This window comes from Bos javanicus, chromosome 16, assembly GCF_032452875.1.
Source record: "Bos javanicus breed banteng chromosome 16, ARS-OSU_banteng_1.0, whole genome shotgun sequence".
Classification (NCBI taxonomy): Eukaryota; Metazoa; Chordata; class Mammalia; order Artiodactyla; family Bovidae; genus Bos; species Bos javanicus.
Window position 1 is genome coordinate 3,513,467 of NC_083883.1, and position 23,479 is coordinate 3,536,945.

At 49.3% G+C, this 23,479-nt stretch overlaps 3 protein-coding genes across 6 annotated transcripts in view; 1 reads left to right on the plus strand and 2 right to left on the minus strand.

Moving 5' to 3' along the window:
• CNTN2 (contactin 2) overlaps positions 1-7,602 on the plus strand; it is a 33,516-nt gene extending 25,914 nt beyond the window's left edge. The window contains exons 18-23 of the mRNA XM_061381984.1: positions 289-523; positions 873-985; positions 2,017-2,203; positions 2,505-2,617; positions 3,090-3,258; positions 3,609-7,602. Of these exons, the coding sequence (XP_061237968.1) occupies positions 289-523; positions 873-985; positions 2,017-2,203; positions 2,505-2,617; positions 3,090-3,258; positions 3,609-3,718 (927 nt within the window). The 3' untranslated portion in view covers positions 3,719-7,602. The remainder of the gene's footprint in view (positions 1-288; positions 524-872; positions 986-2,016; positions 2,204-2,504; positions 2,618-3,089; positions 3,259-3,608) is intronic.
• Positions 7,603-11,212: 3,610 nt separating this feature from the next.
• TMEM81 (transmembrane protein 81) lies at positions 11,213-13,820 on the minus strand. The gene has a single exon (XM_061381989.1). It carries the CDS (start codon positions 12,412-12,414, stop codon positions 11,584-11,586), a length of 831 nt encoding a protein of 276 aa, XP_061237973.1. The 5' UTR covers positions 12,415-13,820; the 3' UTR covers positions 11,213-11,583.
• A 93-nt stretch (positions 13,821-13,913) lies between these two features.
• The window catches only part of RBBP5 (RB binding protein 5, histone lysine methyltransferase complex subunit), a 40,288-nt gene continuing 30,722 nt past the window's right edge, over positions 13,914-23,479 (minus strand). Inside the window, exons 13-14 of one of the 4 annotated variants that reach the window (XM_061381985.1) lie at positions 22,608-22,799; positions 13,914-15,940 (exon numbers count right to left, since the gene is read on the minus strand). In XM_061381985.1, coding sequence (XP_061237969.1) covers positions 15,912-15,940; positions 22,608-22,799 — 221 coding nt within the window. In that variant the 3' untranslated portion in view covers positions 13,914-15,911. The remainder of the gene's footprint in view (positions 15,941-22,607; positions 22,800-23,479) is intronic. The other 3 variants (XM_061381988.1, XM_061381987.1, XM_061381986.1) reach the window with 3 other exon arrangements.

A 23,479-nucleotide genomic window follows, 5' to 3' on the forward strand; every position in this document is an offset into this window, starting at 1 on the left:
TAAGCAGCGAGGACAGAGGCAGGAACATGCCTGCGCTGCTCTGGGAGGGCGGTTCTCCCCGACCTGCGGCCCACCCCGCCCCTGGGACTCATCTCCGGAGGGGCGCAGCGTGCAGAGAGGGCCCGACAGGGCCACTGCGGGGTCCTGACTCCGGAGCGAACGCGGGGCCGTGCCCCCTTGCAGGGGGAAGCCGCAGTCCGGGGGCACCCAGTCCCGGGGAAGCCGGGGGCGGAGAACGGGCAGGGCAGGCGGCCGCCGCCCCTCGCCCACGCGCTCTCTCGCCCGCAGCCCATGTCCCGGGAGTACCAGCACGGAGGCGGCTTCGGCTACCTGGTGTCCTTCCGCAGGCAGGGCGGCACCAGCTGGCAGACCGCGAGGGTGCCTGGCGCCGACGCCCAGTACTTCGTCTACAGCAACGACAGCATCCGGCCCTACACGCCCTTTGAAGTCAAGATCCGCAGCTACAACCGCCGCGGGGACGGGCCCGAGAGCCTTGTGGCCGTCGTGTACTCGGCCGAGGAAGGTGGGCCGCCGGGGCCACCAGGCGCCCCCACCCCTGCGGCTTGTCTGCGGGGTGTAGGGTGGGGGAGGGACCCCTCACCCCGGCTGGGCTCCACAGGCGGGGCAGGGGAGACCCCTGGCTGCCTTTCCAGCCCTGGCAGCCTCCGCCCCGCTCAGGCCTGTAGGAGGAAGGCCCTCTGGGAGAGAAGTGGGCCCCCGGGGGTGGGGGGTGCTCTGGGAACCCCCACCAGGCCCCTACCCTACACCTCGGTCTTTTTAAAATCCTGCGCAAGGGCAGTCCCAGTTGGCGGCCGCTCTGCAGGACACAGGGAGGCCCTGGGAATCCACACCCATTCCGTGTTGGTCTCTAGAGCCCAGGGTAGCCCCTCCCAAGGTCTGGGCCAAAGCGGTCTCTTCCTCGGAGATGAACGTGAGCTGGGAACCCGTGCAGCAAGACATGAACGGTATTCTCCTGGGGTACGAGGTGAGTGCCGGCAGGGACTGGGAGAGGAAGGGAGCTTGGGATCAGGCGCAGGGCCACCTCGCAGTTCAGCAGTCTTCCTCCCAGAAGCTCTGCTGCCCTCACCGGGCACACCACATGCAGTCTCTGCAGCACCGCGTTCGCAGCCTCAGCTCAGCCCTCTGGCTGGTGCCTGTGGACAGCCTTGACGTTACTGCCCGGCTGGCCACCTGGACACTGTGGGAGCCCGGAGGAGGAGATCCAGAAGGGGCATGGCCTGCCATGCCAGAGCCCAGCTGTCCTGGGCATGCTCATGGTGGCAGAGAACAGTACAGCCTCCTCTGTGTACCAGCCGATCATCCTGTTCCGGAGGAACTCTGGCCTAGCGGTTTCTGACCCAAGCCTTGAGCCCACTGGGGTCCATGTGGGGGTTCATGGAGAGTGAGACGGAGCAAGAGGAAGGGAAAGAAGGACCAGCAGAAAATGTTGTTGTCTGAGGGGGAACCATCATACTAGTGATGCTGTAAATCCTAACCCAGTAGAGTCGGCTCTGGGCTTCAGCAAATACGCTCGGTGAGACCACTGGGGAGAGAGCTTCAAACCCTGCCCTGATTCGGAAGAATATCTAGAAGGTCTTGATGTCATGAGGACTATGCCGATGGGTTTGCATTTACTGGGGAGCCATCATAAGCTTGCTGGCGTGGGGGCTGGGGTACTGCTTTGCAAATATGCGTTCCGTGGCCTTGAAGAGTCCCCACAGGACTCCCGAGTTCATTGATTGGGGCTGGGTTTCGGCAGGCCATCTCTCAGTGGAGTATGTACCCACCCATCTGCTCCCGCATCCAGCCCAGGTACTAAGCTCTCTCCTTGGACTGGCCCTCCACTGGGGATCAGGAAGGGAGCAGCAAATCACACCGGCTTGTCTCTTTCGTGGGCCTCATGGTCGAGTGTCTAGGCTCCGAGCCTGAGATGGAGGGGCCAGGCAGAGCCGGGGCGGCACAGCGCTGAGACCCGGGGCGTGTCCACTGACCCCCGGCTACGCCCGCTCCCTTCAGATCCGCTACTGGAAGGCCGGCGCCAAAGCAGCGGCCGCTGAGCGAGTGAGGACGGCAGGGCTGGACACCAGCGCCCTGGTCACGGGCCTGCACGCCAGCACCAAGTACCACGTGACCGTGCGGGCCTACAACCGGGCCGGCACCGGGCCTGCCAGCCCCTCTGCCAACGCCACGACCATGAAGCCGCGTGAGTCTGGCAGCCTGGGTGCGGGAGGGGCGGGGGGCTCTTGGATCACCTTCCTGGACTGACAGGGCTCCAGCCCCCAAGGCCGCTCGTCTAACGGTAAGAAGGGAGCGGGGCTCACAGCCTCCGCGGCGCCACTCTTGTGCAGTCTCTGTTGGAGTTTGTTTCTCAGGCAGCGGTAACAGAACGTTCTGGGCACAGATGTGACGGGCAGATTATCTAGAAGTGGCCGGCTGAAAGCAAGGGGGCGCGTGGTGGGGAAACATCAGGAAGACTCCTCCTGACTCTCTCCTCGCTCTGGCAGCTCCACGGCGACCCCCTGGCAACATCTCCTGGACTTTCTCGAGCTCCAGCCTGAGTATCAAGTGGGACCCTGTAGTCCCGCTGGGTAATGAGTCTGCAGTCACCGGCTACAAGGTAAGGAGGGGTGAGCAGGCACTGAACGCTGAGGGACGGCGCATCTGTGTGCCCCGTAAACAAAAGGAGCTTCAGTTCCTATGTCTGAGTCAGATGTAAGCAGAGCGTCTGGGACCGTGAGAGGCATGACTACGGGAGGGATTCTCCGGGGAGCGTGCAGTAGAGACTGCACGGAGGAAAGAGGTGTGACTGCGGAAACGCAGGGTTCACGAGGGCGGTGCCAGACTGGGTGATGTTTGGGGCTCTTCTGGTCTGAGGAGCCTACAAGATCAGTTCAGCTGCTGGGAACAGGAAAGTGGCTCCAGGGAGGAGCTTATTCAAGAGGCTGGTCCTGGTCAACGGGCAACGGGAGGGGTGAGGGGGCAGGACCTCAAGGTCACAGAGCCACGTGGGCTCCTCCCGTTCTGGGGCCAGGGAAGGGAAGGATCAGCCGTGCTGTCGGGAAACCCCGCTGGCCAACCCCTTCCCACAGATGCTGTACCAGAACGACCTACACCCGACTCCCACGCTGCACCTCACCAGCAAGAACTGGATAGAAATCACAGTTCCCGAGGACATCGGCCACGCCCTGGTGCAGATTCGGACCACAGGGCCAGGAGGCGACGGGGTCCCGGCAGAGGTTCACATCGTGCGGAACGGAGGTGCTGTATCCCCCGGCTCCCCCAGGAAGATCAGGGTCCATCCAGATGCAGGGATCATCCCAGCCCAAGCCAGTCCCCAGGGAGACAAAAGGTGGCGTCGGGAACCTCGTTCAGAGTAGCCCTGGACCCACCCTTGCCTCCTCCCTCCTCCCCAAACATCCCTGAGGGCTGAGTACGCCCCTTGCGAGGGAATAAGAGCAAAGGTCCTCCAAAACCCTGCCCGAGAAGGGCTCAGAGCGCCTCCCCGTCCTGAAGCAGTGCTCTGTGAGTCTCCTTAGGGAAGGTCTGGACTCTGTCCTGGGGGCGGGGCAGGGATGAGCCCCTCCAGCCCATCCGCCTATTGGTTTCAGGCACCAGCATGATGGTGGAGAACTCTGCGGTCTGTCCAGCCCCACATCCAGACGCTGCCCTCACCCACTCCGTGGCAGCGCTGATCCTCTTAGGCTACCTGCAGCTCTGATCTTGGCGCCCTGCCTCCCCGCCACAGCTGGGCACCCACCTTGATGGACAGCCAGCTGGCCCCAGTCCCTTCCCGATGCCAAGGTGGCCCAGCGCTGTGCCTGAGAACGGCTGGTTTCAAACACTGACTGTATTACAGAGCCCTTTTCGTAGGAGGTAGGATATGTCATATTCTGCCACAGGATAGAACCCATGCAAGGATTTTTTTTTAATCGAGAGGCACCAGGCAGTAACTTCCATGATGATACTGAACCCTAGGCCTGGGCCCTCTAGGGTGCCTGCATGGAAGGCAGGAAGAAGGGGCTTAAACGTGTATCTGTGTATCAGCGGAGTTGGCACTCTGGGATCGCATATGGACTCTGGCCCAGATGGCAGAATCCTAAGCCCGGGAACACTGGACAGGAACGGGCTGAAGTGGGACAAAGCGTCAACCGGAGCGTCGCTGTCTAAGGAGCGTCCCAACCTGAAGACCGGGACTCTTCCTTCTCCTCTGACAGGGCAGCGCGGCTGGATCCTGACATTGTCCCTGAGGACTCCCTGGAGGCCCCCGCCACCCGCCTGGACGGCTGAGAACCAGTGTCCTGGTGTCAGCCCGGCAGCCTGAGCCCCACAGCTCTGGGTGGCCGTGCTCCCAGCTGCTGGGTGGGAGCTCTGAAGGGCTGAGAGGCTGGGCCTCCTGCTGGAAAGCTGCACCAGACTTGGCCTGAGGCGCAGTCACACCTTAGGTGTCGTCACCCTCTTAGCCGACACTGCCAACCCGACCCTGTCACCCCGAGTGACAGAAGCCACAACAGGTGGCTGGTGACTAAAGGGCTCGTCTTGGGGAGGTCCCCTACCACACCAAGACCCATCCTGCACGGTCCCGCCAGGGTCTGGGCAGGAGGTGGGACAGCCGTCGTGACCCACCGGCTTCGTCCCACAGAACGAGAGCAGGCATCCTGTGTCTGCAGCCAGGCACCTTCTGAGAAGCCCAGAGGATAAATGCGGCCCTGCCCGCTCCCAGGAACGCTCCGGGCCCCCACGCGGCCTCGGGTGCTGCTCTGCATTTCCCCTGAAGACGAGGGGGCGAGTAAATGGGGCCCCCTGGCCTGCTCTTGGGCTGTGGTGCCAGTCCTGGCACATCGGAGCTGGAAGAGGCTTAGACCTCAGTGTGCCCAGGCCCCTCAGCTTGCCCAGGCCGCTGCTGTACCGGGAGGAAGCAGAGGTTGGGAAGAGCAGGGCCTGCCTCCGGTCACATAGCCCGCCAGGGATGGGGCGCAAATGGCCCTCTTCTCCCACCGGTCCCAGGCCCATCGTCTGCCGAGGAAGGGGGCCATGCTGAACGGCCATGACCTGGTTAAGGTGGTCAAGAAGGGCAGAGGGGGCTGTGAAGATCCTGCTCAGGAGGCTCCGGTGGGTGACGGTGGGGTGATCGGCAGGGCTGGCTTCCGCCCACGGTATGTGCAGAGTGCCAGAGGTCCCGTCTTCCTTTGCCTCCTGAGCTGGCTTCTGCTGGGCCCTCAACACGCAGTGCTAGCTTGGAGCCCCCTGCGCCCCTTACTTACCCTTGCTTCAAGAAGAGAGGCCAAAGCAAGGACAGGGATTCCCCAAATCCAGGCAGCAGTGGAGGCATAACCAGGAGATTCCCAAGCCTATGTTGTGACAGGTGGCCCTTCAAGTACGGGAGCAGCAGGACAGGCATCGTGCGGGGGACGGGCCCCCTGAGCCTGGTTTCTGTAGTTTACAGTCAGAGCTCTATTTTGTTATGGTTTTTAAAATTTTTAAGTCCTGCTCTATTGTACTGGGCAGGTTTATGTTGATGTTTACCCACTACAGTTTTTTAACAATGTAAGCTCACATGCCTTCTCTGTGCCACCACAGTACCCACCGCCCTGTCCCTGGCCCGGGGGAATGCCCCCCTGGGCCATCCGATCAAACCCTCCTCACCTGCCCCTGTCCTTCATCCCCATGCGGTGCTGGGGGCTCAGCTCCGTGACCGCTCTGCCACTGCAGAGACCCAAACCCGCCTAGCGCCCAGCCTGGTCCTGCATCGCTGTGAGGTGGCCTGTACCCTGCTCTTGGAAAGGGGAATCTGAAAGGAGGAAACCTCTTTCCAAGGTCTCGTTCTTTCTTCGTTGCCTTAGCTGCGGCAGAAGCAGGACAGGTGTCCAGATGCCGGCCAAGAGGGCTGAGCTGCTTTGGCGCAGGACCTGTGTGGCTGCAGCCACGGCCCTAGGCTTGCTTGAAGCCAGAGACACAACCAAGAGTCTTAGTTCTGAGGGGGGCAGACCAACCCTCTTGGAAACCCAGGAAGGATTTTTTATTAGTAACTAGGAAAACTCAGCCTCAGGAACACCTGAGCCCTGTGTAGGGAGGACTCAGAACTAGACAAAAACAGATGTTCCTGCAGGCTGAGACTTCAGGCTGAGAGCTGATTCAGACCGAATGAGACAGGTGACCTGAGGGCACGCAGGCGTGTAAAACAGAACAGCCTCTTGGGGCGGTGGCTGCACAGGAGCTTGCGTGGAGGCGGAAGGCGAGATAAGGAACTTCTGAGTCCCTCCCTGCCCGAGGCCGGCCTGCCACCACCTCTGCTTGGATGGGCCGAGGCTCCCTCCTGCCGTGGTCATGCCGAGCCCCGGGCCGGCAACCAAGGGGGAACAGCCACAAGCCAGCGCTTCCCTCTGCAGCTCAGTGGCCAGTGAGTGCCTGAGGACTGAGGGCAGAGCGTGCCTCACGGCCTGGGAGAACCTCTGCTCTGCACACGCCGGGCTCGGCCTGGGGCCCCTGCCCTGGTCCTGGCCCCGCCGTGCTGTTTGCCGCACAGCCCCGACGTGCGCCTCAGCCGGGAGCGCTCTCTCCAGACGCAGCCTCAGGGCCCAGCAGTGTCAGTACCCCGCTGGGCCTCAGATGGCACAGGCGGTGCCAGAGAACAGGAGGGCTGTGGACCAGGGGCTCTTTTCGATAAAATGACAACAGACGCCAGAGAAGACGTCTGCAAGACCTTTCCTAGGGGGCTCTGAGGAATTCTGACGGCTGTGTCTTGGGGTCTAGGTGAGGTGATGACTGGAGGGGACGCTCTAAGTGTCCCTCAGGACTGGCATTCTTGGAATCAGAATCAGTGCGGGGGCCCCTGCACTGCAGGGGAGTGACTGCAGTCATTTGTGGGGGAGGCGCACCCCAGGCATTCTCTGCCCAGCGCACGCCACTGCCTCTTGGCAGTCCTGGGAGTGGTCTGGTCTACTCTGGGCAAGAGCCCGGGCTGACTCCAGAGTGCCTCACCCCCTCGCGTCTTTCCCGCTGGAGGACTCTGCTCATCCTGGTCTCAGAGTGTGACTGCCTGCTGGCTCCTCTCTATGGAAGGGCAGCAGGGTGCTCACGCCTGGGTCTGCAGCACAGGGTTGGCGCCCTCTTTCCCTGGCTCAGGTCAGACCAGGCTTCATCCTGGAGACAAGCGAGGTGGCCGGAGAGGCCCCTGGAGTGGCACAAGGGGTAAGATGGGCACTTAAGGAGCTTCACGGAGAGCTCCACAGAAAGAGGTGCCCGGGAGCCAGCTGTATGTATAGGCTTTGGGAAGGCAGGACAATAAAGGAAAATGAAGAGGGAGAAGAGATGGGTCAGATAGCTTCCCCCAGTCCTAGGAAGCCTCATGCCTTCAGATGGGGTCCACCGTGCTCTGAGCCCCCGACTCCCACCGACACACCCCCTCCGGGGTCTGCACAGCTTAGAAAAGCTTGCACGGGCAAGGGCTGGGGCTTCATCGGACCAGTCAACTCGGCTTTTGTTAAAATGGACCCGCTCCCACTGATCTGTCATTACCTGCCTCTCTCACACTTCTTGTAATGGTAGTTATTTATTGACTCTGGTAGCGGGCAGTTCTTAAATAAAGATGGTTTCTCAACCTGGTGAGGCAGCTGCCACCAGCCGTGGGCGTTTTTATCCTCAGACTAAAGCGTATCTCCTTGTCGTGTTCTCTAACGCCAGGCAACCTTCCGCATAGCCAGCTCTAAGGAGGCGGCCCGTGGTGCATGCGGCTGCACCCCGTGCTGCGAGGGGAGAAAAATCAGGCCAAGCAGCCTTAAGACAGGCTCCACAGAGCAGAGCAGAGCTCCCCGTCAGGCTGGCTCTCCCTGCCAGGCGGGCAGGAAACCGTGTTCGTGTAACGATGCTGTTCTCCGCTCCCCTGCTTTTTAAGGCATGTGAGGTACAACCTCTCCTGCTGCTCAAACATCAAGTGTTCCTATGAACTCTTAAGCTGAAATGGTGTAAAGCAAAGCAATTACTTTTTTTTTTTTTTTTAAGGGAAAACCCTCTTCAGATATCTTTCAGTTAGTGAGAACAGGTACTAATGTAGGTTTCTCATAACTCCAAAGTGGTGGAAAGTGACCTTTCAAAAAGCGGGAGATACCTGTATCAACTCAACAGTACCAAAGTCGTCTCCCTGCAGAGACAGAGTGACCCCCTTCTGGGAAGTGGGTGCCTCCAGCCTTGGCTCGCAGCAGCCTAAAGGATTTGAATTTCTAGCCAACATTTTCCAACTACAACACTATTCTGCATTCAGCATTCTCCACAACAACTATTACACTTCAGACGCAGGACACACGCAGGTGGCTGTGTAAGTGTTCACTCTTTCAGCGCGAAGCAGGTAGGGCCCTGTGCTGATTGCGCCTGACAGCTTCCATCAGGGAAAACAAGGTGAGCGGAGGCCTGCCCCTGGCCTGCCGGGCACAGGGAAGCCGAGGCTGACAGTGAGCCCCCAAAGGGCCACACAGCTTCATTCCTGCTACTTTGCACCCAAAGGGATGCTGGAAGCACTGGCCACTCCGGAGCCCAAATCTGAGTCAGGCAGCATCTCCTTGATCCTTTAGAGACAGACCACATGCACAGAATTCAAAGAACTAAGTTGGGTTTGAGGCTGCACTAATGCATTTAATTGGGTTTTGTTCTCTTCCCAATTCAGTACCCTCACATCCTCAAACTAATGCAGAATGCTCTAAAGCTAGAGCTGTAAGATATTCCATCTCATGTTTGACTACTGGCTTACAATAGAAAGCTGGAGAAGTTATTTAGCTCTTCTTAGGTCTGTCTTTCCATCTGTAAAATGGGAACGCACTGCACCCCTCAACCCTCCTCATCAATGTAATATTTATGTTTTACGGTCCTCTTTCAAAGCAGAGCAAGCTCTCTCCTGAATGCTTCAGCAAAGTGTCCAGGACTGAGGTGACGGGCTTCATTAGTGACATTCCCCAACTCTGTGCGTGTCTGAGCTTCACAGCTTAGAGCAGTTTGACTCACAGGATCTCACCTGATCCTCACAGTCATGTGCTTCAAGGATGAGGACTGCGAAGGGTGAGTTAGCTTGCTCCGTTACACAGAAAGAGGACCAACCCAGGTCTTCTGAGTAACATCCCATCTGAGGTATAGAATGGGAGAAAGGGTGTGTGGAAAGTTTAAGGTCTTTTCAAAATAAGAGCAATAGTTAAAGACTCCCTATGCATTCGTGTAGGCCAGTGGTTCTCAACCTTTGCTATATACCAGAATTACCTAGAAAACTGAAAAACAAAAATGCTTTTGAACACATGATTTATATGTACATAGGACACACAAACGGCCTAGAAGCAGTGACCTTCCGGTGGCCATAAGCACATCTGGCACCCACGCCGTGGTTTCTAAACACTGCTTCCCACACTAAAAGGAACCAGAGCCCCTTGGAAATTCAGGTTTAGAGTGCCTCTGAGGCATCTGGCTGTTGCAAGGACATGCTCAAAGTCAAATGGGGCACACCAAAAGGACAAAAGAGCTGGCTTGAAGGGACTCCTGGCCAAAAGTGGGAATAATTTGAACATCAAAAATATGACAACAGTAATGGGTTATATATTAATTCACTGAATAAAAAGGAGAATCCACTGAAATCTCAAAAGAATAAAAACAGCGCTTAAGAGAAAAAATGCAGTGCAATAGATAGAAAAACAAATTAAAAAATCCATCATTTTTCAATCCCTAACATGTAATAAGGCAAAGATCATGGATTCCAAAACACCTGTGAATGTTTTTTAGAACCCAGATAATCACAAGGCGTCACCCCACAGATTACAAAAGGAAAACATATACAGGTACACCGCTGCAGAGATCTGGCAGTCACCGCCTTAACCGAACGATCACGCTCACAGTCAACAGCGGTCACCCCGACACTGGGCCTCCCGAGCTCATGCGATAAGTACATACCATTTTTGCCGGGCTCTTGTCAGAAATGTTTAAGATTCATTCCTCAGGAATCGAATCATGAGGAATTAACTGTGGGACATGTATACAAGACCAATACCTCTGCAATATGAATGTCATGAAAAAAATGTAGGGGATCTGTTGTAAAATAAGACTTAGGAGAAATAATCAAATGTAATACATGAACCTTCACTTGACCCTGGATCAAACTTTAAAAGCTCCAAGAGTTTATAAGTTGGGAGAAATGAGGTATCAACTACACATAAGATTAGGGAGTTGTTCGTGTGATACAGTCGCTGTAGTTAGATGAATGTCCTTATTGAGAGACATAACTGATTAAGGGTGAAAGGTCACTGTCCGTGACTCACTTTCAAGTGTTTTATGTAGAATCAGTATGTATTTAGAGAGGAAGAGAATTGGAGCAAAGTGTTTGCAATCGGTGAATCCAGTTAAAGCGTCTATGGGTGCCATGCAAACTTTCAACTGTTTTATGGGCTTGAGGTTTTTATTTAAAACAGAAGAAATAACAGATCCATTGGTCACAATTTACACTGAGTTAGCATCCTCAGGTTGGGACTCAGGAATCTTATTTTTCAAAAGCTTATCTGGGTGACTCGGACATACGGACAGAGAAGATAACCACTGGTCCCAGTCTTATTTCTGCTACTTCTTCTGTACTGACAGCAAAGGGAAGGGAAGAAATGCTAATTCTCTCAAACAGAATCAGCTCAGTTGGTGGCCCAAGAGCCATTTCCCTGAGGGTTCCACAAGCCAAGCCAATTACGTCAGACACAGCCTGAATGACCTCTTGAGACTGGATTTCCTGTTGAGGAAGGGAGGTACTAGTCCTCCCTCGGGGGGCCCTGACTGCTCTAAGAAACCAACCTGACCTCTCCAGCAACATAAGCTTCAGGACACTGAAGTTGCTAGAAGGATAGGATCAGGGAGCAAGCCAAGAAACCGTTCAGGGGAAATCTACAAGCAGAAAAATCCAATGTTTCGCCAGGATTTCAATTTGGCCCTGAGCACGGAGGCTTGGCCTGGGAGGTCTGAGGGTGGCCAATGACTTACTAGCCTTCAGTGACCCTCTCTTACGCACTCCAGTCTGCAGCCGTCATCACCCTTGGCTCTGCCACAAATGGGCTATGTCGCGAACAAAGCAGTTCGTTCAATGTCTGTTCTAAAAACTCCGGTGTGAGTTTAACCCAAAACCAGACTGATTATGGTCGGACAATTTAAACGACTGACAAGAAATTTTACACTAAAGAGCAGAAAAGGTTAGGTCTCCGTATAGTTATTGTGAATTATTTTAATGAAGAGGAAAAAACTGCTTTCACTAGAAAAGCTGTCATATCCTTCTACATGATTATACTGCTCAGAAGGGAGGTCACGGTAGGAGGCATACGAGCTGTAAAGTGCAGAAAATTAATGCAAACGTGGAAGACACAACTCGTCCCAGGAGTAGGGAGATGCCTGCAGTCGGGGTTCCCGGGTACCTGGTGGGCAGGGAAGAGCTGGAAGGGGTCCACCCAGGACACAGTTAAGAGACTTGCCCACAGCTACCATCGTGCTGCCTGTCCCACACACTCCGCTCAGTTCTTTGGTAACGGAAGTCTCCCTCTTAGCCAGCCCACAAGCAGCCAGCCAGAACACCCCCCTGAAAACCTAGTCTGGCTTCCTGAGCATCCCGCCCTTTGGCAGCAAGGCCTGTAACGTCTCAAGGCTGGCACTGCTGTGGATCACGCTCAGCCTGCCGCACAGCACGATGCTCACCAGCACACCACCAGTCACGCCACTGGCAACTCCTATTCCCACAGCTATGGCCACCTTCTTTTTCCACGGTGGGTGCTGAGGCCTGGAATAGTTGTCCAAATTCACTTCCAGGCCTTCGTCCACTAACTTCTGATCCTCAGTAAGGGACTGATGGAAGTTCAGGTTCACCAAATTAGGAGGAAGGACCCTCAGCCCAAAATAGAGCCTCTTGACAAGTCTCAAGTTTTTTAACAGCTGCACATCACACCGGTAGGTCCCAGAGTCATACTCTTGAATGGACTGAAACTTTATAAAGTAGGAACTGGCTCGGAAGGGTTTGAAGACTTCATCATCAGTTGAGATGATTCCCCGAGCAAGTCTCCAGGTGAATCGGAAAGCTTCTTGCCCGATCTCCAGGATGTCTGGACTCAGACAGCTCAGCTTAAACTCCTTCCCTATGAGAAGGGTGAAATGGAGCATCCCACAGAGCCAGTTGGTCAGACACTCCAGGCGCTGAGACTTACACTTCCTTCTCACTCCATCGGGGCCCACCTCACAGACAGTCTCTTCCTTAAAGCCAAGGCCACAGGTGACAGTACAGGTTGTGGCGTTGACAGTAACTTTGCCCACACCTTCCTGCAGTTTCTCAGGGATGGCCAGTGTTTTAGGTGAAGTCGCCACCACAGGTAGACAGAAGGCCAACACCAGGCTCCCAGGGATGAAACTAGTGGCCGAAGTCTTCATGTCTTAGCAGGCATTTCACTACCCTCAGCCAATACCTGAGGTGTTCCAGCTATATCCACCACCACGTCATAACTCAACTCCTTTGACGTAAGATAGCCTTCAAAGTCAAAAGATATGATGCATGCATCGTCAATAAAAAACTACAATTAAAGTCTAGTCCTTATTAACAGGTGAGGCCGCAGGCAGACAAAAGGCACAATACTGCTGCTTTACCGTCTGTTTGCTAACGACCACCTTCCCAAAGTCTTCACTCTTTTCACATCTTTTTAATGAATTTAAATCCGCCTCTTGGGAAGACAGATGAAAAGGCTTCAGAAGCTGAAGTGAATTTCCAAATAACCTCAATGCCCACTGAGGCTCTACTGTTCCTCACCCTTCCCAAATTGTGGGGATCTGAATTCAAACGTTCCAAAGTCCCCCGTTAAATCTGACCAAATAAGAAATCAAGTACTAACTCTAAAAAGAGAGGATTAATTTGAATTAAGCTATCATCACCTTTAAATGCTCCTAAACCTTCTATTAAAAGGATTAAGGACTCTGGACTAAGATGCAAGTGACTTCCTCTTCCTAAATTTGTTTTCTCCTTTGTAAATTAACAACTCCTTGCCTATTTCAGGAAGGTCACTTTGAGCATCGTATGATAAACTGTACATGAGAACACTTTGTAAAGTGTGAAACACTCTTCATGTGTAAGGAATTTTAAAGAGAAATGAAAATTCATGAAGGCAAGGGCCACGAGGTCTTCTAGAATCAATGCTTACTTAGCAAGATAGGCAATATTAAATACAGTTCCTCACTTTTAGGCACTCTTCCTTCCCAAGGTAACAAAAGATATATTCTGGGGGAGGGAATACCTAAATCTCCCTGCCTCTCAGTCTAGTCCCTCCACCCCACGAAACACGGAAGGAGCTCATAATCCGCTTGGGTCAAGGTTGCTAGGAAACAGCTGTGATGTCAGAAAGATTCTCAGTCACATAACAGGGAAGATTCGTAAATAGACACTCAGATTTAGAGACGATTAAAATCAAAGACTTGAATATTCTTATTCTTTAGAGACAGTTAAGTAGTCAGTGGATTTCAAAGCCATTTAATTTAGGCAGAAAAAGTGCTCATGAAGAGGAATTTATCTGTAGTTACACTTTAAGAAAGACCCCTGGGAGGCAGGAGGCTCCTCACAAGTGTTTCTGTAAGCTCTGGGATGTCTCCTAGCGCTGAGGCCTCTGCAGTGTAGTCACACACTTACTGAGCAAAAGAATTTGGAGAGAGGTCACTCCTAAATGATCTAACACAAATTTGCTTTGTTTATTTAATATAATATTTTCCAGAGGCAGATATCTAGACTACCAGGCCACCTCTCAGCCCTTCCAGCTCTGTATTTCGATATAGAGAAGATCTATTAATAACATTAACCAAGTAAGCTGTATTTTCTGTTGCACAGAGTGAAGAGGCTGGTGACTTGCAGAAGTGATCAGTTGTCTACAAGCAAACACCTACACCTGTTCTTTAATAAACATCCGATTTTATTTACAAAGCATTAAAGCTTCAGCAAGAAGTACCCGAGGCTAAGTCTCCTCTCATACAAAACTACAGGACATTAAAAAACGCCGAGGGGAGGGGAGGGTGACAGAAGGGAAAAAAGAATATGCATATATTGTACAAATCGAGAGAATCAAACTGAAACGGACACAAGGTTTCAGGAGCTGCAAACAATTCCAGAAGCATAAATAATTATTAGGAGCTGCTACCAGACACCCTGGCAGGGCTGACGTTGATTTTCTCAGGAGCCAGTTTAGGAGGCGGACAGAGGCTGAACACCCAAATGCTCAGGCAGAGGACACCCGGCTACTTTGCAGAAATAAGGCAGAGGCCGCCTGTATCACACAGTTTGCATACTGCTGCAGTGTACAGTAGAGAGAGAAATGAAATGGAAATAATGTCCGCAAAACAAAAACATGCCTAGTGACCCACCTACCAATCTCAACCGCTGGTCTGATATGAAATAGGAAATGAAATTCACAAAAGGAGCATCTGAGGAAAAGACAGTGGCATCTAAAAATATAGACATTTGGCCACTGGTTCAGGGAGAGCTCTTCAACTACTGAACATTTTGGTTCTAGAGACGGAATGGAAGAGACTCTTGCTGATGTGTTCTACTTTGATTTCTATGCTAAAATCCAAAAAGCAATCAACTTGTTTGGCTACCTATTGAAGCAACCACCAACCAACAGAGATTTCCCAATAAGCACAGTGTTTAACTCTCCTTTGAAAATACCATGAAAATGATGATCCAGACTGAGCACTTCCAGTTAGCTCAAGCTCTACTCAGAGGGGCTAGAGAGCCTTCTGCACACCTCGTTTCTTCACTCTGGATTTTCAGAGAATTTCAAACACCTGGGGGATACAGCCATCCAATCTGCTAGTTTTTATACAAAGAACAGCAAAAGCAAAAATTAAAAAATTGTAAAAGCTAAGCAACCTTTCACAGAAAGGAAGTGACTGGAAACACGTAGGAAGGAAAAGGAGCGTGGGGAAACACGATGACTGATGGGAAGGACCGATGTCCACAAGCAATGATAAAAAAAAAAGGTTCCTTGATTTTTTATTTGAATTGTGTTGTTGCTGCTTTGATTATGGACGGTTTTATTTAGTCCTTGCATAGATTCCCCCACCCCAGTATAAAATAAGCTTGTTCAGAGACACCCCGGTTTGTTTTTGTCTCTGGAAGCCCGTACAGGTAAAGCAATATAAACTACTAATGATTCTTTGCTGGAGACCAAATGAAACTAGCTATCTTCATAAACCATGATTGAATGAACCGATACTGGAGAGAAACATGCAATGAGAAGAAAACCAAGAAAAACCCTGACCGTCTTACAGCCCAGCTTGAGCAAAATGTTACAGAATGTTAAAAAGAGGGGGCCTTTCCTATCTCTCTCTCAGAAAATCTGAAATCTTCCAAGCACTTTCTTTTCTGCCCATCCTTTGTAACAGACTATGGAAATATAGGAGGCATCTGGTGAGTAGGTAACTTTAAAATGGAAGAAAGAATGTGCAAACCGAAGTTTTTTCTAGGATACAGGCAGCAAAATTTCAGGTAAAAGTAAGTCACTCAAGGACATGCAGTGAGGAGCGAAGGCAAGTAGGAGATAGGAAGTGAGAAGCCGAAACGGTGCTGGGTACAGGGAAGACAGACGAGCAGACCAGCAATCTCCTCCAGCAACATAACGAGCATTTTTAAAGAGTCAAAACTCCTGTTTGATGTCTTCACAAATCCTCATTCCTGAGAGTCTATTTGGACTTATGCTTGAAAGGGAAGGGACATATACTCTTCTTCCATAATTCACTTCTTCATTCAAACATAAAATTCACTCCTTCCACCTCCTGGGTGGAAGACAGAGGCCTTTGTTTTAAATTAAAGTCAATCTCAGATGACTGACCACAGTGTCCAGAGGCCACATGATGGCAAAGTAGGGAAGAATGAAGAACTTCAAGGGTCTTCATAACAGTTCTGAGATTGCTCCTCCTGCTAAAGAGATTAGAAATAAAAAGATTTATTTAGTATCAACTTAGACCAGTTACTTTCAAGAACAGAAATACTGAAAGATGCTAAAAGAGGCATTCTAAGCAAACATGAGCTAAGAACTCCCCACCCCTCCACTTTAAGTTGAAACCAACTCCAACTCCCAAGTACCCTTTACCGAAGCAACAAATAATTCAAATCCCAAACCATGCCCCCAGGACTTTTCTCAGTGTTGCCCCCAAAGGGAGAAAAAGGGCAAAATGATCAGACTTCTACACATTTCCAGCTGCTAACTATTCTCCCAGGTGTGAATAATGCTTCATATTTCAAAAAGAGAAGCAAGCAAAGGATAGGAAATTCTAGGGTACTGCATCTTTCAATCTTTCATACATTAGACTAATTCACCACTAAATGATTAACGATGAGCAAAACACCCTTGTTCAAACACCCCTGTTCCTTAAGTGATACCCTCAACTCCTCAGAATGCAGAATATGGTGAAATGTGAATGAAAACCACTGCTGGCATTTCTGTGCCCCAGCAACTGATTAATAAATAAAATCCTAAATAGTGACATGAACACTTCCCTGGTCACTCCACAGAAGCTGTTCAATCTCTGAAGGACATCCTGAAATGGGCTGCTGTGAAACACTAACTAAGAAGTGGAAAAAGAGAACAAGGTGAAGAAAGGTCCTCCCAGTGTTATCTGGAATGGAGAAGAACATGCTACTTGAAGGGAAAAATGGTTTAAAATAATTGCCCAAGCTATTAAAAAAAAAAAAAAAAAGAGTGCCCACTTATAATTTCCTTTTAACCCGATTCTTAAAGTGCAAGCACATATGAAAACTGGCAATAAAAATAAATTCCAATTTGCCTGAGAACAGACTGAAACTCTCCTGGGTGCTACATGTTAAAAATATTTCCAGGCAGGAATACTGGAGTAGGTCGCCATTTCCTTCTCCAAGGGATCTTTCCACATCTGGGATCGAACCCATGTCTTCTGCATTGGCAAGTTGATTGTTAGCATTGAGCCACCTGGGAAGCCCCAGAAGTGTACTTAAGCTTTTCAGATATTTCAACATAAAATGTAATGATTAACCTCTTGATTTGTAAAATAATCTGAGATAAAAGAATCTACTCTACAGGACTTTAAATACTTTAAGGTAGCTTTCATGATCATTCCCACAAGGACTCTGACCAATCTAAGTTTAAAAACAAGACACAACACTGACATTTTAAGCCTAAATCATGAGAGGAAAAGTGGTGTGCATTTTATAACGGCACTCAAGATGATTAATAAGCTACATTATACGGCTCATCTGAGGTCAGTTAGTGTTTTTTCTTATTGCCCTCTTCCTGTGAACAGACCAGAAACAAAGCTTGTTGAGGCGGCAGGCAACAAACCAGCACCAGAGCAGCACATCTTCGAGGAGGACAAGACACACAGAGCAGCGAAAAGCAGATCTCCAGGCGAGTTAAAATCTGCCCCGAGTGTTATTCAGCTGCAACATAATAACAGAAACCTCCAGCGATAGAAAATTAAGAAAAATTCAGCTCATAGTGAACAGCTGCTATTGTTACCTCTCCAAAGCAGCTAAGCCAGGGTAGCCTAGAAAACACTGGATATTAATTTTCAAGCATTACCTTAGTCAGATAGTAAGACCACACAGAATGACAATACCCAACTAGCCATCTAAAAACCTGATCTTAGCAGGAATTCATAGATTAGTCTTTGAGAGATTGATCATGTTTTTAAAGGAAAGGGGCTGGGGGAAAGCCCCTACCAATCATTTAAAACCATCAGACTCACTAAATGAACAGGAAATGGTTCAGAGGCCCAAGGTGCGGGGCCAGAACCAGGAGCGCGGTGGCGCAGGGGAGCCTGAGAGGGCCTGTGGGCCTGAGGTGACAACTCCACTCAGCCTGGCCTCTGCCGCCCTTGAGAAGGAGCACCATCCCACGCCCTTCAGGCCCACCGTCCCACAAGGCCTTTAGACCCCATACGTGACAGACCACAGCTTGTTACCCTTCCTACTGACAGTGCTCACTGTCAAGGAGCCCTACTTCTTGGGCAATCCTTGAGTGGTCACGGGGCAACAGGGACTCTGGTGGTTCTGCTCACATCTGTTTTGATCCTGAAGACTGTCCTCTGGAAAGTGTAAGGTAACTAGGGGGAATCTGACAGATGGAGCAATGCTGATACAGACTTTCGGAGCAGTCCCCAGTTCAGAGTTTCCCCCAAGCTTCACTGACGGGCCCTACCACAGAAAGTGCGTCGTCATGGATGTGGGCCCACTGGTCCTATCCAATACTGATGAGCTGTTTGACAGGGAAGAATTTTCGAGCCCCAGATTCCAGATGGCTAGATTACTTTTATTGGTGCTCTATTAGTCTTCCAAGTGTCCCCTGAAATGCATAATCTCCTGTTGCAACATGCAACAGACTATAGCAGCTTTGTCAGGACTAATTGGCGCTTACTGAACAGTTTCTTCAGTTAACTGATCAATTATACATAGTAACAAACAGCTGGCATTTATCAACTTGAGCAGTAGCCTACACCTATAATCCTGCCTTCAAACAATTTGGCTCTAGTGCAAAACTAGGGCATTTGTGGGGAAGGAAAGTCCACAAAGCACTGAACATGCAAATACTGTACACCCGTCAGACTGATCTTTGAGGATGGTTCCTCCTCAGCCACTGAGGATCAAGCTTCATTTCTTAATATCTGGTGGAAAACCCACAATGACAGCAGCTGCTGCTTCACTGAAAACCTCCAAGATGTGGAAGAATGTGAGACATGAGTGTTTATTACCTCAAAGGCCCTGGGGAGCCAAGCGAAAATCAACAGCATGTGTTAGCTAGCCTCTGGGCCCTCCAAAATGGTACTGGATGAAGCCCCACCCAAAGAAATCCACACAAAAGACACGATAGGTTGTCTCGAAATGGAGACCTCTGACGGCCCACTACGATACTCAGTGTCAGCACTCTCCCCAAGAGTCACAGTTTTCACGAAGATCCCACACGGCAGCTAGCGGCTAAGGCCCTCTAAGGAAGGGCTGGCACTCAACCACATCACCCCTTTGGGGCTTTTTGACAATCCTGCTCCTCAGCACACTTTGGGGTTTCATCTGGCTATTTCGGAGATCCATATAGGAAAAGGGCAAGGAACCAAGGCAAGAGAACAAGATGGGAAGAAGGAAGTACAGATTATACAGGCAAATATGCAATGTACACAACCATGTCGTTCTTCAGTTGCTTAGTCCTGTCCGACTCTTTACAACCCCACGGACTGCAGCACGCCAGGCTTCCTGTCCTTCACTATCTCCCAGAGTTTGCTCTTGTCCATTGAGTCAATGATGCCATCCTACCATCGCATCCTGTCGTCCCCTTTTTCTCTCGCCCTCAACTGTTCGCGCATCCAGTTCTTTTCCAATGAGTTGGCTCTTCACACCAGGTGGCGAAAGTACTGGAGCTTCAGCTTCAGTCCTTCCAATGAATATTCAGGACTGATTTCCTTCAGCATTGACTGGTTTGATCTCCTTGCCATCCAAGGGACTCTCGAGAGTCTTCTCCAGTACCACAGTTTGAAAGCATCAATTCTTCGGCATGCAGCCTTCTTTATGGTTCAAATCTATATATGATTACTGGAAAAACCATAGCTTTGACTATACACACCTTTGTCTGCAAAGTGATGTCTCTGCTTTTTAATACACTGCCTAGGTTTGTCACAGTTTTTCTTCCAAGGACCAAGTGTCTTAATTTCATGGCTGCATTCACTGTCTGCAGTGATTCTGGAGCCAAAAAATATAAAGTCTGGCACTGTTTCCATTGTTTCCCATCTGTTTGCTGTGAAGTGACGGCACCAGATGCCATGATCTTAGTTTTTTGAATGCTGAGTTTTAAAAGCCAGTTTTTTCACTCTCAAGTGCCCACCAGAGCAAGAAGCACAGTTTCCCCCCCAGTCAGTCCCTCCCATCAGGTTTCCTGCACAAGTCTCTTAACCTCATTCATCAGAGGGCAGACAGAACAAACAAGAACTTTAATACCATGGCCCACAGAGAACCACCATCACAGAAAACTAACCAAAATGATCACATGGACCACAGCCTTGTGTAACTCAGTGAAGCTATGAGCCATGCCGTGCAGGGCCACCCAAGACAGGTGGGTCAGGGTGGAGAGTTCTGACAAAACCTGGTCCACTGGAGAAGGGAATGGCAAACCACTTCAGCATTCTTCCCTTGCGAACCCCAAACAGTATGATCATGAAAAGCTGGTAAAATGTTTGCAGTAATTTAGGCAGTTCTTTTGTCTGTGTTATAAGAAAGCACGTCCTCACTCTGGCCTTGTTATGTACAAGTCTCCCCTAGTCCTTTTAAAGGATGAAGTCATTAAAATAACTGCCTCTATTTAAGGCTGACCAACTGAAGTGCCTAATAACAATAATGTAGAAAATAAAAATCCAGTCTGAAGCACCCTGCTATTTCAAGACACAAGTTTTAGCCTTTAAAGAGGTTTTAACCCTCTTTTAACCTTGTCAGCTGAGTGAGTGGGAATAAACTCCTAACAGGCCTTGATAATGATAACCACTCTGCTAGAAGGAGCTCTGAAATGCTGCATGTACAAACACCATGTATTTTACACCTGCCTCAACATTTCAATGCAGTATTTTGAGAACTTAAGGGAATAAAAGAACCTGTTCATTTAGGGCTAAGTAAACTTTGCAACATTCTGATTTTCAGTGTTATTTAGATGTTTTTGAAGCATAGCTAAAAAACACCACTGCTCTTATACACTGAGCCATAAAACATAGAGTACTTCATGGGACCTTTGACAAAAGCCCAATTTGGAAAGTGCCAAAAATATTTAGTTACTATTAATGGCCATAAGAAAAATCTGGTTTTTAAAAACTTTAAATGGTTTATTTACCATATACTTAGTATTAAAAGAGCAAATGGTTAATTACATAGATTCTGAAGATGCTGGGAAACTGTGTCAGAGTACTTAAATTAATTCAACATGTTTGCCAACATTTTAAATCATCCTGAAGCAATTTAGCATTTGAGGTCAGGGAAATTGGTTTGAAATTTAAATAGTTTCTTCTGTAGTGGCATCAGCTTATGCAAGAAATGGGTTATGGAAGGATCATTTTTTATTTACATTAGTCAATTACTGACCTGAAGTCTTTGTTAGCAATACCCATATAACTTGTTCTAGGGCATTTTTAAAAATATATAGACATGGCCCTAAATGAAATGAATGCGGAGGTGATAAATCAGCGGAGTAACATAAATACTGTTATTGGGGAAAAAATGCTAGTGCCCTAGTGGTACGGTTTAAGACTGTGAAAATCCAGTGAATTTGAGGGGGAATACTCAGAACGATGAGTCACTGAGCCCGCTCCAGCTTCTTGTAGGAGAGAACTGATGTTCACAATGTGAACTGGCTTAAGGAGCTCTGGTTTGCATTCTAGTGCATATCCTCACATTTGGATGAACACAATTAAAATTTTTAATATGGTGGAAAAATCCCCTCAAATATAACCACTGATACATTGTTAGTCCTGCCTCCAAATTTATAGACCTGGCCACAGAAAACTGAGACTACTATGCTAACTAAAGCAGTGCCTGAAAGAAAAGTTTCCAAAACCCAACAATGTTTCAGTAGAATTAAATGCTAAATTGATACTGTTTTCCAAACAAAAGACCCTTTAGCCTAGATTCACAAGTATTTGATAGGAAACTGAAACTGTTCTCCATCCTCCAATAAAAATCCCTCAAACCTAGAAAACTGCGAAAACTCACTAAGTATCAAGAAGCTTAGGTATTAAGAAGCTACAAAGTTTGTCTTTTGGATAATCTCTTGTGTTGTTTTAAAAAAATAAAATAAAATAAACCTCATCTTCTTCCTTAACATGACAGTACTACTAACAACTCCATCATTGTTTCTAGAATAGTGAGAGAGAGAAAAACACCACCTCTGGGATTTGAACAATTTGAAGAGAGAGAAAAAAGATGATACAGTTAAACAGTCAGGAGCTGTATAAAGAAGCTCATATTTTTGGTTATCTGCCTGGATCTTTGAGACAAAACAAAAAACACAGAGGCAAATATAGATGAAAATATTAATTAAACGAGGGGTTCTTACCCTTTTTGGGGTCATGGATTCTTAAAGGAATCCTGTGAAATGTATAAGCATCTCCCCCACAAAAATATTCACACAAAGTTTTGCACATAAGATCAAGGGAATGGAGAGCCCCTGAAATATAGTTGCAGACCCAAGGTTAAGAGCCACTGAATTAAGCCAAATCTGGTTGGGAAGTAGTTAGGCACAGTAGGACTTTGGGATTAAGAGAGAGCTAGACCAGGCATCAACATTTAGAAATTATTCAAGTGTAGCAGGTAGTTAATGCTGTTAAAAAGAATTTTTGAGGGGGAAAAAAAAAGACCAAGGGAATGCAGATCCCTGAAACCTAGTTATGGACCCAAGGTTAACAGCCACTGAATGAAGCCAAATCTGGTTGAGCTGCCCTTGGGAGCAGCTTAAAACTCAGAGAATTATCTGCCACTGGGGAAAAGGAGGGAAGGAAGGAAAAAAATGTTGCAGTTAAACGGAGTCAGGGGCTGTACAAAGCAAGGCCACGAAGAAAGCCAGACAGTGCTCCCAATGTGTCCTTACCTGTCAAGGGCTGGCTGAGCTCCGCCTGCACTTTACCCTTCGCTGATCCTTCCAGAGGTAAACCTCTGTCCCCTTTGTAGAGTTTCGGTTTAAATGGAGAATCTTTCTCTTTACCTTTTGATCCTTTAGGCCGGCCTGCTTGCTTCTTCTTGGATTTGCCATCCCCCTTCACACCCAGTAGTGGATGGACTTCTGTAAAAGGACAGATAGGCTTGGAAAGGAATCCACACGTCACCCCAAGCAAGCACATGCATGCCGCCTACCCATGAGCAAAGAGTTTTGCCTGTGTCCCAAGTCCACTAACAGAAGAAGAAAAGTTTGTTTTTGTTTATTAATTATAATACTACAAAAGAGCAGCCATTACATGAGAAATAGTTGCTTGGGCAAAAGGCACACATAGCCTATATGGTTCACACCAAGCTATAGCAGCTCTCTTAAAGCTCAACATTCAGAAAACTAAGATCATGGCATCCGGTCCCATCATTTCATGGGAAATAGATGGGGAAACAGTGTCAGACTTTATTTTTTGGGGCTCCAAAATCACTGCAGATGGTGACTGCAGCCATGAAATTAAAAGATGCTTACTCCTTGGAAAAAAGTTATGACCAGCCTAGATAGCATATTGAAAACCAGAGACATTACTTTGCCAACAAAGGTCCATCTAGTCAAGGATATGGTTTTTCCAGTGGTCATGTATGGATGTGAGAGTTAGACTGTGAAGAAAGCTGAGTGCTGCTTTTGAACTGTGGTGTTGCAGAAGACTCTTGAGAGTCCCTTGGACTGTAAGGAGATCCAACCAGTCCATTCTGAAGGAGATCAGTCCTGGGTGTTCATTGGAAGGAATGATGCTAAAGCTGAAACTCCAATACTTT

Excerpts from the sequence above, each read along its gene's own strand:
- TMEM81 (XM_061381989.1), bottom strand. The coding sequence starts at position 12,414 with ATGAAGACTTCGGCCACTAGTTTCATCCCTGGGAGCCTGGTGTTGGCC.